The sequence below is a fragment of the Acanthopagrus latus genome, chromosome 13, assembly GCF_904848185.1.
Source record: "Acanthopagrus latus isolate v.2019 chromosome 13, fAcaLat1.1, whole genome shotgun sequence".
NCBI classification, from domain to species: Eukaryota; Metazoa; Chordata; class Actinopteri; order Spariformes; family Sparidae; genus Acanthopagrus; species Acanthopagrus latus.
Genome location: NC_051051.1, coordinates 3,319,626 through 3,334,000, shown reverse-complemented (window position 1 = coordinate 3,334,000; position 14,375 = coordinate 3,319,626). Strand labels below are relative to the sequence as shown.

The window sequence follows — 14,375 nt, the reverse complement described above, 5'->3', positions numbered from 1 at the left end:
AGATGCAGTTCTCGGTAGTGGAAGGTCAAGTTTTGTCTCCTCACAGTCCACTCAAAGCAGTTGTGTTTGTAGGGCTACGTGAGCTGTGTGTGTTGTGTGAAGGTGATGTCAGTGCAGTGAACCTTTTTGCTTCAGAAGCGGCTGATCCTCTGACTCACAGATCCTTTACGGACACTCTGACACCTGAAGGGGAAACAGCAGCGGGGTGGGGGGGGACGCTCAGTGAAAACCAGGCTTTGTTGTCATTCTATTTATAGGGTTGGTATTTAAACTGACACTGCAACAATCACATCAAGTGACAAGTAAAGCAACAGATATAAAGAGTGAAAATATTTCTGCTCAACAGCTTAAAGTGAGGCAGACGTTCTGTGTAATATAGATGCCTTACTCAAAGGGAAAACATTCAAAAATGTACTAAAATTATCAACAGAAGCGGCCATATTGACATAGTGATGTCTATGGATTATGTTGCAGAGGAATCTACAGAAGTTAGCATGCTAACCAGGTAGCAGTCGGGTGTCTCTTCCCGGTCTGAAGAGCCTGTGCTGGGGTCTAAACACTAAGAATCCCCTGGGCCCCGGGCTTCCAGTACAGACCGCTAGCTGCACAGCTAACTGAGCTAACTAAGAGCTAGCAGCTACAATTAGCAACACTTAGCGGTCACTCTGGCGATGTGCTGCCCCCTGTTTTTACCTTTACCTTCATATGTTACTTGTTTTGCCCTTATTTTATTCAACATGTCGTCTGTCTTGAGACAAAGAAGCACAAACATCTTCCACAATTAAACACAGATGCCTTATATTTCTATCAAAACCAGGTTTTATTGCATAAACATATATGGATATATTTTTAAATTTTTTTTTTTTTTTAGATTAAACAGATTAAACTTGTTATTTGCATTTTTAAATATCCATTCAGTTGGCGACTATTGCTGTTTTTCTTTCTCCTTTTCTAAGCAGCATGCCAAGGTTTTGTATTACATATCTGTGTTTAGTTTTTAATCTCTATACAATCTACAAGGTAAAAACATGTTTTGGTAAAAACAAATCTCAAAAGCAACTTTCAAAAAACATGAAAATCATGAACTGACTCCGTCCCGTTAAAGATGTACAGTATAATAATGTAAACTTCAAAAGTGTTGGTAAAAGGTCTTTCAAACAAATTTCCCCTCACATAGCCATGCAAGGATGTCTGAGTGGCACAATTATTAGAGAATTGTTAAGATAAAGTGGTCTATGCTGGTTTCAGGAGGACCATGACGTGGGTAGACAAAGGTGAAAACATGGTCCACTGGTCGAATGTCGATGTGTTGAGAATATCAAAGACGTAAAACTGACTTACGAGGATAAGTGTAGCATACATTTTACAGCAGTTTATACAGGACTATGAGGCAGTGAAAACACACATTATACTGTATTCCATGTCAAGTTTAACCATCCACAGTGAGGCCTGTACAGACTCAACCCATGAGGACGTGAAACAGAGATGATGATGAAGTGACCTTGTATTTGCATATTTATGAAAATGCCCTCTCCTGCACTCTGATTTGATTAATAGCTGGTAGAAACTAGAAAAAATGGCTATTACAGTACAAACTGGAAAGTCAAATATGTGAAGTACATACATACCTACATTGAAACCAAGGCTGTGCCACCACAAAGAAAGATTAAATGGATTTCCTCGTCTTTCAAAGACAACGGAAATCTAAACAACAACATGCATACTGATTTACAGTATAATACATTTTTGCTGTGATCTTACAAAGCTATTCTTATTTTATTTTTATTTTTTCCATTTTAAAAGAAAGCCCTCTCCGCTTTAATAATTCATCTAAGATGTAATCTCACATGGTTGCACATTAGTTTGAGTGGAGTATCTTGTTTTGTTTTCGTCCGGCCTCGGCAAAAAGACCGGAGAACAAATAATCACTCGGCGGTATTAATGGGAACAAACAGCCTCCTAATCAAATAACGTCCGCGTCATTTAGTGAATCCACATATGTAGGCTGTCATGGCGTCTACGTAGGGCTGGGCTCAGATAACTGTCAGAGTATTAATGCAAAGAGCTTCACTACTTAAAGGTCCAATGTGTAGGATTTAGTGGCATCTAAGAGCGATTGACAGCCTGTGTTTAGTTTGTCCGTTCTGGGCTACTGTAGAAACATGGCAGTGCAACATGGCAGACTGTGTAGACTCTAATAAACTATAAAAGGCTCATTCGAAGGTGACAAAAACACAACGATTCTTCAACTCAGGTGATTATACACATATGAAATATAATTATGAATATTATATTCCATTTATGCCTCTAAATCCTGCACACTGGATCTTTAAAATCACACGAATATCACATATAAAATTATATAATTTATATTAATAAACCGTATTTTACCAATTTTAAATGTGTTTAAAGGGTAACAACACATTAAAGTGTGTTTACAGGTCTTGCACATTTAAGTATATTTGCTTTAGACGTCTGTACTTGAGTATTTCCATTTCGTGCTTCTTTATACTTCCACTTCACTACATTTTGGAGGCAGATATTATACTTTTACTCCATCTCCATCTTTATTGGTTACTTTATAGACTACATCAGTGCCTAGGTAGCTCATTTCTTAATTAATCTATTTCATAATATTGGATCTGATAATTGGCTGGCTATAATATGTAGCGCATCAATTCATCTAAATTTACTTTCATTTGTACTTTTGATACTTGTGTACATTTAATATCTGATTCTCTTGGACCTTTACCCACGTGCTGTTCATATGGTTGACTTTTACTTTTACCAAAATAATATTTTAACAAGATATCTTTACTTTTATGAAAGGGAGACTTGCCTACATTACCCACAATGCAGTTTAGGTACTGAGTGACATCACTGGAGGCAATTTACCAGATGACATGCAGCTTCCTCTGGCAACAGAAAAAGCTTTATACTATTTATACTTTATATATACTTTATAGTTTTTTATATGTATATATGCAGTAGCTCTCTCCAAGACCTGTAAACAGAGTTATCCTTTAACAAAAATTAATCGCAGGTAATCTTCGATTTGAGTGACAGTTTGCTTGCAGTCCTTCAGTTGGACAGCATAATTTTGCAGAAGAATCACAGGGTCTGAACATTTAATTACGGTACTACTTCACTGACAGAAAAACAATTACATGTCTTTATCACCCGACCCCACACCCGCTAAAAAAAAAAAAAAAAAACATCTAGAAATTTAATCTGTGGTGTCATTGGGATGTTCAACCTCGGGCTGCTCCATTATAAAAGAAGAGGAGCATGATTGTAAACTCCTTTCAACCTTGACGAAACTTTTTCCATCCCAGAAAGCTCATATAAACCTGCAGAGCTATCAGGCCTGAACCATAAAACACAGCTATGACCCCAGAAACTACTGCAGGTACAGCAGCCGTCACCTTCAGGCTCTCATCCGGTCCTGAGCTGCACACCGGTGCGACAACACAATTTGGGTTGTAGCCGAAAAGAAAAATAAAGAATAAATCCAATACAGACGGAACTGGCTGCGTGACACTGACACGTGTCAAAGCTCAGATTAAGTGGTGTTTGTCTTGACTTCTGAACACCTTGTAAACGTGGTTGTTCAAGCTGCAGTTCACATTTTACCCACTAGGATGCGACCTTCTCCAAGAAAAACAGCCGTGCCGACAGTGTTTCACAGCTCTTCTGTATATCCCTGATTTATCTCACTAGTTTCTACCCTTCGTACATTCTGCTGTTGAGAAGAATAATACATTACACGAGCTAAGTAGTACTATATATACAGCGAAACCCATGGGAACGTGGATCAGTGTTTGGTATGGCAGTGTACATACTGGCATGCTTTTGCGTGGTTTATATTTACCACAGTTGGGCAGTATCACAATGAGACACTGAGGTGAGACATTTTCTACCAACACATGACTAAAAATAACATCTCATCCTGGTGCTAACGTTAACCAAATGCTACCCTGGCGTCTGTTTCGTACCTTCACACAGATCTCAGACAAGCACGAGCTCACAGTGAGCATGTGGACAGCGCTGTCTTTTTTGTACACCCACACAAACGAATCGATCGATCGATCGATTGATCGATCGGTATTAAGACTAAAGAGTAGAGATAACAGGACGGTGACGATTCTGAAGTGGTCCATCGCTGAGTATCGACTTGTGCTCTTTCTAGATACACATAAAGACTTGATATGCCCAAAGATTAGCAGACTGAACCGAGGATGTCGATGTTCCACAAAAACCAAAAAGGTGCGATGTTTAGATGTGATTTTATGAAATGTGAGGGATTTACAATGCAGTTAAATACTGTACCCACATTCACTCATTCCACATTCAACGCCACTTCTCTTGGGTAAATATGCAGTTGTCCATAATATCCACTGTTTGTTTGTTTTTTCAAATTAGGAATGGCTCAAAGCACCTGATAAACATTTTCCGGTAATTAGAAAATCAAGTTTAAAGGGTGGTCTCGGTCTTGAAAACAGCAAAACAAAACTCACTATTTATCCTTGCCGTTTATAGAAAAACACAATTCCTTCCCAGTCCAGGTTTTTTTTTCTCTCTCTTCTTATAAGTCCAGTAACTCTACATGGTGACATCTTCAATGCGAAACAAATACACCTCCTCTCTTCACTCCGCCCACACCTGTCTGCTTCTACGAGTTCAAAATTGAACTAAAAAAAAAATAATAAATGAACAAAAACTGAACTGATTGTTTAGAGAAGTGCTCGGGTTGTGGCTGGTCCAGCTTTGGCTGCAAAGACAAGATGTGAGGTCATGGCTGTTCTGTCCTCTCTCCATGCTCACAGTGCAATTGGTTACTCCATGCCGTTCCGCAGCATCTGATTGGCCGCAATAAGCATGACACTGATGATGAAAGCCATCGCGAAGGCGCAGATCAGGCTTTTCCTGACACACGTCTGCCGATTCTTCTTCTTAGGATGGACTGTGTGGAAAGAAGGAGAAAAGAAATTAGAGATGAGTACGTTTCTGTTGAAACTGGAGTTTCTAAATCTTCCAGTTTTTGCCTCTGCTGTCATGGTGATTTGTTACAGATTAATTTATTGACTTCCATATAAAAACACAACTTGAAAGGAATGGTTCGAAATTTTAGGAAATGCAGTTATTAATTGTTTTTTTTGTTTTGTGGAGGTTTAGAGAAAGAAGATAAATACCTGTCTCCCTGGAGATGGGAGAGAGTTAGCTTAAGTAAGCATAAACTGGCAGCAGCCAGGCTTTTCCCAAAAGTAAAAACAAATGTGCCAACCAGCAGCTCTACTGCTCACCTAGTCACACATTACATCTCACTTTCTAAATTTATACAAAAACTGACTTTGTGAATTTGGCAAGAAGCAAGTCACCAAGAAAAAATCCAACACATAACCCCCGTAAAACCATTAAGAGCAGTTTTTACACTGTGGTCTATGTGAGGATAAAAATAACAAGATATAACTGTTAATTTGTGAGCATTAAAGGTGCTGATAGATTCTTTGAACACAGACGGATTTTCACTCATTTGTTGTCCTTTAAGCTAAGCCAAGCAAAAGACCCGCTTCTAGTACAACAAGCTTTAAAGGTCCCATAATGAGGACGGCAGAGTTGTTAATTTGTTTTAGAGAGGAAGATTTTCATGCCATTTTTGATTATATATATGAAAGTGCCACAGAGAAATCCACATACAATTCTGCTGGACATAAACTACAGAACAACACGGTCACGGGCCGGTTTGCAGCATTATAAAGGAGTCGGTGGAAGAATTAACTCACACACATGTCTGTTTGATTCTTGTAAAGTGAAATGTATTCGAACCTTTCTGACAAGGTGCACTTCTGTTCTTTGACCCAAAACAGATGCGGATGAAATAGCAGCACTTCTGCCATATTTGGCAGCTTTTTTCTGTGGCCTAAATCCGAAGTGTCTCCGATGTAAAAGTGGTGAACACATAAGAGGCAGAAACAGGTTCTGATACTCTAATACTTCTATGCTGCAGAGAAAACAAAGACACCAGGAGTTACGTTGAAGTTTTGTTCTGCTACCGAACTGTGTGGGCTGAAAGGCCTTTTTTTTTACCCGAAAGACATACTCTCTGGAGATTGAAAGAGGAAGAGGAGTAGAGACAGATGGGTCCTCCAACAGGCCTTGCAGCAAGAGCAACAACGAAAACTTTCCTCTCTTTCAGCCTCCTTGTCTCGGTTTGTAAGAATCACACACCGCATCAATAAATCAAGTCAGAGTTCTGAATCTTGGATGTGAGATGGACTGCAAAAAAAAAGGTGCTGAGGTCCCACCGGATGGGAGGAAGACAGGAAGGAAGCAGGCATGAAAGAGGGTAGCTGAGGTAAGAGGGTTAAATGTGGGGAACCATCTTCACAAGAGAGGCTCTATAACCCTTCATCTCTTCTTCATCCTTTCCCTGCCTTCTTCTCCTCTTTCAACATCTTTTTACTGTTCTCATTCCTCTCTCTAACTCCACGTCACGCCCTTCCTTCAGCACCAGAAACTTTGTGAAAGAGAGTGCCAACCCAGCAGTTCCCTGATCCCTTCTTTAGCCTCTTATCTCCTCCTTCACTGTCCCTTCGCCGCAAACTTTCTACATTTCCTCCTGGCTGTCTCTTTTTAGGACTTCCCGAGACTGCGGGCCAGTACCCAATGGATTCATTAAGACTTTCCTCGTTTTCTAGCATGCTTGATCTGTCTGCACCTTTGTCCTAGTCTGACTTACGGATGTTTCACAAGTTTTTGTTTCCCACTTCTCCCTAAAGCAGCAGAAAAATGTCCTCTGCATTTCACTTGAGCACCCGGACACTGAGAAAACCTTTGAAGCTCAAAGGAATGTTACATTACCTTAAGCTTAACTGATGTTTTTCATTTTAATATTACATCTGTTTTCTTGAATATGCCTCATTGTTCTTGATCTTTCTCTCAGGATCGTGACCTTAAAGATGAAACCAGTGTGGTGGATATTCATGTTGGTACAGCAGCAGGTTAAAAATTCATAATATCGCATTGAAGACTGAGAAACTTATTTATGTGTGCTTTGAAAAGTGCTATACGTTTCATTTCATCCTCTTTAAAACGTGTCAATTTGTCTTTTCCACTTCATTCTAACTGAACAAAGAGTTCCCTCCTGTCGCTGCTTTCTTCTCGCCTTCACACTCCTCAGTATTTTTCCTGCTTTATTGCATCTCATATCTGAAAATGCGAGTCTATTGTTCTGGTAGATTACTTGTGTTGCCTTCTGGACAAATCAAGTGGGATTTTAAATACAGATCACTGTTCTAATCACGTCAAAATGTGAAGTATCCACTGATGGAGGCAGTGATGGATTTCTGAGTTTATATATTTGTGTACAGTTTAGCCCTAAAGGAGTAGTTTCACATGCTGGGAAATATGCGTATTTGCTTTCTTTTGAAGAATAAGACGAACAGAGTGATACCACTCTCATATCTGGGCCCTAAGTATGGAGCGAGGGCCATGTTGGAGGCAAATCAGTCATCGGACACAGGAGGAAAAAGCTCTCCAGGAAGTAACTACACCCAAGGTCACTAACAAGTTACCCTATAGTAACTTCCCCCAAAAATCACATCTCAAAACAGTTAAATCTCCATTGTATGAATCAAACAAACAAGAAATAAGATGTGCACTAGTGAGCTTTAGTGGTGCTGCTCGCTGGCTGTTTCCTCGTCGCCTGATGACAGAATGAACTGCGTTTTTTTTTTTTTTGTTTCAGAGGGATTGCAGCGAAAAATTCCTCTGCAGCCCAAAAAGCATTTTTCTGGTAGACCACCAAGATGTCTGCAAAAACCTATTGGCAGGATTCCGAGAGCTGCAAACAAGGTCAGTTATGGCTCTTCCTATTGTACATGTTCGATTCACGGTCCTTGATCAGGGCCGAGCCTGTGGCACATTCAGTGGTCTGCAAAACCAAGAAGTAAATCAGAAAGCTAGAAAACTTGCAATTCCCACTGGACTGAAAAGGCACCATTGCTGCATCCGGTCTCTAGTTCTTCTTATAAATGAGCAGAACATCTATCTTGCAGTTCTTCTCTCACTGTTTTTAAGGCTGCAGCGGTGTAGCTAGCTTGCTATGTGTGCGGACGACATCCTCATTCTCAGTCCTCTCAGGATTACTGGCCGAGTGTCTCTCATGAGCAGCAGAAACGGAGAAACAGCACATGAGCATTACACATTTGAAATGCCGTGAGAATTGCGGGTTGCAATTCAGAGGTCTGAAAACACAACCTAGGAGTCTTGCTCCCAATCTACATGCTAACCAAAGATAATTGCCTCTTGGCTCCGTCTCTGCAGACTTCTTAGCACATAGATATGAGAGGAATCGATCTTATCTAATCCTCAGCATAAAGGAAAATAAGTGGATTTCCCAGAATCTCAAATTATTTATTAAACATCTTGATAAAGCGTACAGTTAGTTATTTGGAAAACGTTTTGGTCCAACGTTTACCGTACTTATCTCAGTGTCAAATTACTGCATAAAATGAAATTACTTTGTACAAGTAGAAGATATTTGAAAGAGCCGAGAGCAGCTTCCTCACCTCCCTCGTACTCAGGGCAGTTCCCTGAGGTTTCATTGAGGCTCTCCTCCTCGGTGATGATGATGTTCTCTATGTCCTTCATTGTCAGGTGGTCCCGGAAGGCGTGGAACAGCACCTGCTTCAGCTCATCCAGAGACAGCTGCTGCATGTCGAACTGCAGGGGCACACGGCAATCAATGCAGAGACACAGTCATCCACACACTGGCGTTATGAGGGCAGATAAACACAGAGGACAAGAATGAGGTGTGAAATGTGCAGGATGTATGAATTTGTGTTTTATTACCTGAGTGTGTAACATACAGGTGCATTATGTAAGTAGGAGAGGTGTCAGTTGTAACGGAGCAGCATGTTAGCCGATGCAGCACTGCTGCTATATTTGGGTGCCTGAATCAGTATGCAAACGCGTGTGTGCGCAGCGATATACGCAGATAAATATATGCAAGTGCAACTGGTTTAATGGATGTATCAATTAAAATGGAAATACCACCACATTCACTTTCTTGTAGGTGGTTGTATTCTCAGTTGTGTCTGCATGTTCATGTCTAAAATGATTTATGAGGCTGTGACCAATAGCTGACTTGAAGTCTGAATCTTAGCCTCTGTTCTCTATTCCCTGCCTGCCCCTCTAAAAGCATCACATCCTTCCTGTCCCCGCTGGCAGATCCCCCCCTCCCCAACCTCACACAGACACAAACACGCCATCGTCAAACCCACAAGCATCTACGTCTGGATTATTTACCTCCCTGACAGCTTCAAACACAATCAGTCGCTCGGTTTAGCACAACAGATGGACACACTGAGAGAGGAAATGCAAAGAGGAGATAGAGAGGAGAATGATCGAGAGAGGAGATATTGGAAGATGAGAAATATGGAAGTGGCGAGGGCAGAGAAAAATGAAACGAAGGAAGTAGTGGAAGACACAGATGGAGGAACAGAACTGGCAGACAACAGTGGCAGAGACGTAGAAAAGATAGTTGTGATGGTGATGAGGGAATGCTCATTTCAACCCAGGAACAATAATCCTCCTGCTTTATAGCAATGCTCGTTAAACACTAAAAAGAAGCATCTGTTGTGCTCAGGTAACAACACAGACTGTTTACTGAAGGAAAACTATCTGATGAGAGGTTAGAAACTGTGCTACTGGTCGGACTTCATATCAAACTGCAATATTTATACTGGCTGAAATGTGATCAGCGATTACAGAAACCTGACAATGATTCAGATTTGTTACCAAAATTGCTGGTATGCTGAGTATAATCATTATCTCTTGCTAAGCTAAACTGAATGTTTCCCGACTGTAACTTCATATTCTAAGTCACCAAACTCTTTTTGAGTCAGCTCTCTTTACCTTATTCTTTTCTTAGTATGATGCTTGATTAATGCCTCTGTGTTGAATCTGCAGAGGTGCATGCCCGCCGCCTTAGCCTGACATGCACCTACCCAGAAAAGTAACAGCACATTGCAGTGACACGGATCGCAACAACTGTGATCAGTCCGCCTGGGTGCATCTCATTTTCTGACTTCTCCTCTGGTGCTAATAACAGGGATTATGGATTGTGACCTGTAGTTTCCCCAGTAAACACACTGCACTCTTTAGCTATTGCCAGCTGCTCCTCCTCCAGTGTTTCTGGGCTGGACAGAGCAGACAGGCTGGATGCTCACACCAAGTCATTCAAGCCGGGGTTGTACAGAGCCACTGCCCTCCCTGCAGACACTTCTCGAGCCCAGAGAAACAGCAGTGGGCTCAGGGAGTCGGTGTGTTTAAAGGGTTAAGTACAGCTGGCAATCTGCTCACCGGCGACGCAAACACGCCAGCGCACATGAATAAAATGACTCTGTGTGGAGGCTACGTGCAACCACAAATCATACATTTATGTTCATGAACAGACAGGACTGCCTCTTTATAGAGTTTTCTGTCCTGATTGGACAAAATGGGCAATGAAAATAAATCACCTACAGCAGCTTTAAATGAGGAAAAGGAGTTGTGTTAATGTTTTCATGTAACTCTCAGCGAGAAATCTAATCTACTGGTTTAACGATTCCTAAAACCACAAACACTGATTCAAAACATAATCTCGCTTGTGTTTAGAAAACAGTTTTTATTTGAAAATGGTTTTGTTCAACAATTCCCAAAATGATGTACCAGAAAAGTCTAGTTTCTGTATTGATTCCAAAACTCAAGTATCGTTTTGGCACGAGTATAGAGGGGAAAGAAAAGAAAAATCAAATTATACCCAGCTCCACTCAGTGTATCGATGTTCTCTGTAATGTCAACACTGCAACAGAGCAATCGATGGAATGTAACGTAGAAGTCAATGAAATGATTCAGAGGCATCAGATTTCATCGGCCACATAAATGACAACACACAAACACACAAACTGAATGAACGCACTTATTGTGTTTTGCATTCGTGCTCCTGTGAACTGATGTGCAACCATGAAGCTCTGGAAGTGTCTAGTGAGTCCAAACTAACTGTTCATGTTGCCTTTTGAGATGATTTACACTGCAATTATGGAAACACCAATGTTAATGCACACACAGACACACACGCAATACAAACTCAAACAACATTAACAGCAAACCTGAAGCATCGTTTCACACACACACACACACACACACACACCAAACGAGCACAAGCGAGCTTTTGTGGAGAGCCAAGGAGCTTCAAATCGATATTATTCCAATTTTGCAAATTAAATCGAACTAAAACAACCTTTTGTCTTGTCTGATTTTTTCACTCTTCGGCTTCTTTAATTAGCAAACAAGCGAAAGTCGCAGGAGAGGATAAAGATATAAGAGCACAACAAACAAGATTCCAAATTACAGCATCGTAAGTTGTAAACGACTTAGCCGCGGTTTAAACAAGACGAGGCACATAATCCAAATGTAAACAGAAGTGTCGCTCCACCACTAAGATTTAACTGTTGGACGCTCTCTGTTTGATTGACACACGCTTTAAACACTGGACGACGACTTCATCTCAGTTATTCATATTTCCTGATGCTGTTTAAGGCTTGTCTGCAGCAGTAATGTTTTGGTTTTTTTGCTGCAAATTCTGCAGTTACGTTATGTGATTATGTTCCCAAATATGTGACCAAACAGAAACACAGATTGGACCATTTCGCTTCTCTGACTCATGCAACCTGGTGTGTCACCCCAGGGCAGAGAAACAGGGAGTGGCAGCGGCAGTCGGAGGGACTGAGCCGCCTGATTTCTGCCCCCTCATCCTGCCAAAGCTGTCTCTGCTTTGAATAGATGCACGGAAATGGAGGAACAACTCTTTGGACTGCAGCCGCAGGACAGACAACATGACAGCTCAGAGCAGGAGCATGGAGAATGTACAATGTTCCTGTCTGTCCGTCTGAAAGGGGGGAAAAGCCACAGTGGAGCCGCTACCTGTTACCGACCAACGCAGTGATTTCTCCCTCTGCCCGGTGTCTGAAGGACAAGCACACAAACACACACTCACACACACACACAGAGTGATGAACAGGGGATGCAACGACTCGAGAGTTTGCCTGTCAGAGCATTTTGTCTTTCACTGAGTGAACTCCGATGTGCGATGTTTGTGTATCTGTGTGCCTGCGAGCGTGTGCGTGACAGGAAAACAGCAGGGGATGGAGAGCAGTGACCAGCGACATGCCGAAGGAGCCAGGACACATCAATCAGAAGAACAGGTGCTTACACGCCGTCTCCCCCGTCTAATCCTCGCTGCCCTCGTACGGCGAAAGCTTGTTTCGTCAGTCTACCACCTGCTTTGTGTCCTGTGACCCTTCTCTAAAAAGTCGCCCAGAGTGACAACCTGCAAGCACTGTTCCTTTTACTGTCTGCTCTCTTTTTCCTGTTTCTCCGTCCGACAGCAGTGCTGTCAGACTTAGATTACACTTTGAAGTTTGCTTGGAACACAGAGCCAGGTTTGTGCCAAAGTGCTTCGACCACAAGGGAAAGACATCCGCGTAGAGAAACACATATAAAGAGCTCTTGATTGTATAAAAGTGCAGGTGTAGTAAAGACGGCAGAGACTCCAGTCAACCACAAATGAATAATAGATGAAAAAGATTTGAATCAGGCCACGATTGTATGTGATGTAATGAGAGACGATACCTAAAAATATCAACTGATTCAGTCAATCTGAAGGAAAATGTTCCACAGTGGAGGCTCTGTCTGTCGCTGCCTCCTTTCAGACACTAGTGTTAATATAATTGCACTTATGTTACTACACTCTCCAAATCCACCAAATGGCAGTTATTATGCAACAGAGACACACACCATGTTTTATATTAATTCACTCTACATTTGGCATCACTGGTCGTCTGGATGAACGCTGCAGACGGTCGTCACAGATGCAGACGGCAGTGATAAGCCTATTTCATTCTGCCTCGTTCATCCTCATTTTGATCTGTTTCCATTGGGAAAAGTCGATATAGGTAGTTGAGGTACTTTCTATAACTTTATCAAGACACTTGTTATGGTTTTCCTTTTCATTTCCCTCAGTGTTTCATGTTCTTGTACATGTGGAAGATCTTGAAAGTTACAAAGGTCAACAGAAGCTAATTTCTCCCACAGAAAACCCTGCTCCTGAAACGCCTCGTCAGGAGTCTCACCTTTAATTTGTGACTTTGTGACATCACACTACATCACCATGTCACAAAATTGCAGAATTTAAGCCTCGCAGCTAGTTTATTGATTTTTCTACACTGCTGGCTCAGGCATGTGTGAACTGACCAATCAGGGGACACTGGGTGTTCAGGGGGCGGAACCTTAAAGTGCTAACACAGAGTGTTTCAGACAGAGGGGGAATACAGAGCTGCTGCACTGGACGGTGTGAGAAAACTGATGTTTCATTTGGGCAGTGAAGCATGTAAACCTATTCTAGCAGTAACGAGTAATAAAGAAAAAAATTATGAACCTGAAAATGAGCCTAATATTTCTCCTTTAAAGAGTCTGCCTGAGTTTCACACTGTGGAAATAAATAGAAATCATTGGCTGCGTGAGGCGACGAAGGTTGTTCAGGGGCTTAAAATGACTTCTGCTCGTTTACATTTCTCTGACAAGGCGACTAATTTTCAGTCATATAAATAATAAATGTTCTGTCCTCCACACAAACGTGGAAGAGGAAATGTCGCAGTGCAAAAAGTCACAAAACACTTTATTTAACGGGTTAAATCGAGAGCTGTAGAGATGTTGTTTCTCTCCAGTTTCCCTTCCAGTTTGCTTTCATGTATCATTATAAACTAAGTGTTGTTTGCACAATCTAATGGCTAAGAATAATGACACCATCTGTGTTTAGACTGGTTCCCTATAAATCTCGCTTTCTCTGTGCAGTTTCATCTGCCACCGGGTGCAAAATCTTCCAAAAAAAAAAAAAAAAAAAGATAAAATAAAGGCTGATTGGTCTGGCATAATTTTTATCTGCTTTCATGTCTCTATTATAAACTAAATGAATGAATTAATGCACATTTTGTCCTGTGTTGTTGGAAGTTGATTCTCTTGAGGAAAAGGGGAAACATTCCTGTAATCTTTGCCACGGGGATGCCAACAAAAACACCACACAAACACTGTTTACTGTACGGTGTTATATCATATATAGGCCAGTAACACTCTGGGAGCCTCTCGCTAATTAGATTAAATCTGCATGCAAACAAATATCTCGCTAAACAACAGGACAAGCACACAGACGCATGTATGTTTGTATGTCTGGCTGTTGGTATTTTAATATCCTTGAGTTTGCTTTCTTTTCATCCATTTTCACCCAACATCTGTGTTTTATTTCCTGTTTTTTCTGTTAATCATACTGTCAAGTC

The 14,375-nt window shown here is 41.2% G+C and overlaps 1 protein-coding gene across 4 annotated transcripts in view; it reads right to left on the bottom strand.

The window, feature by feature from the left end:
- Nucleotides 1–801: 801 nt before the first annotated feature.
- The window catches only part of caln2 (calneuron 2), a 33,145-nt gene continuing 19,571 nt past the window's right edge, over nt 802–14,375 (bottom strand). For all 4 annotated transcript variants that reach the window (XM_037118425.1, XM_037118426.1, XM_037118424.1 and 1 more), the window contains exons 5-6: nt 8,571–8,724; nt 802–4,963 (exon numbers count right to left, since the gene is read on the bottom strand). In XM_037118425.1, the coding sequence (XP_036974320.1) occupies nt 4,836–4,963; nt 8,571–8,724 (282 nt within the window). In that variant the 3' untranslated portion in view covers nt 802–4,835. The remainder of the gene's footprint in view (nt 4,964–8,570; nt 8,725–14,375) is intronic.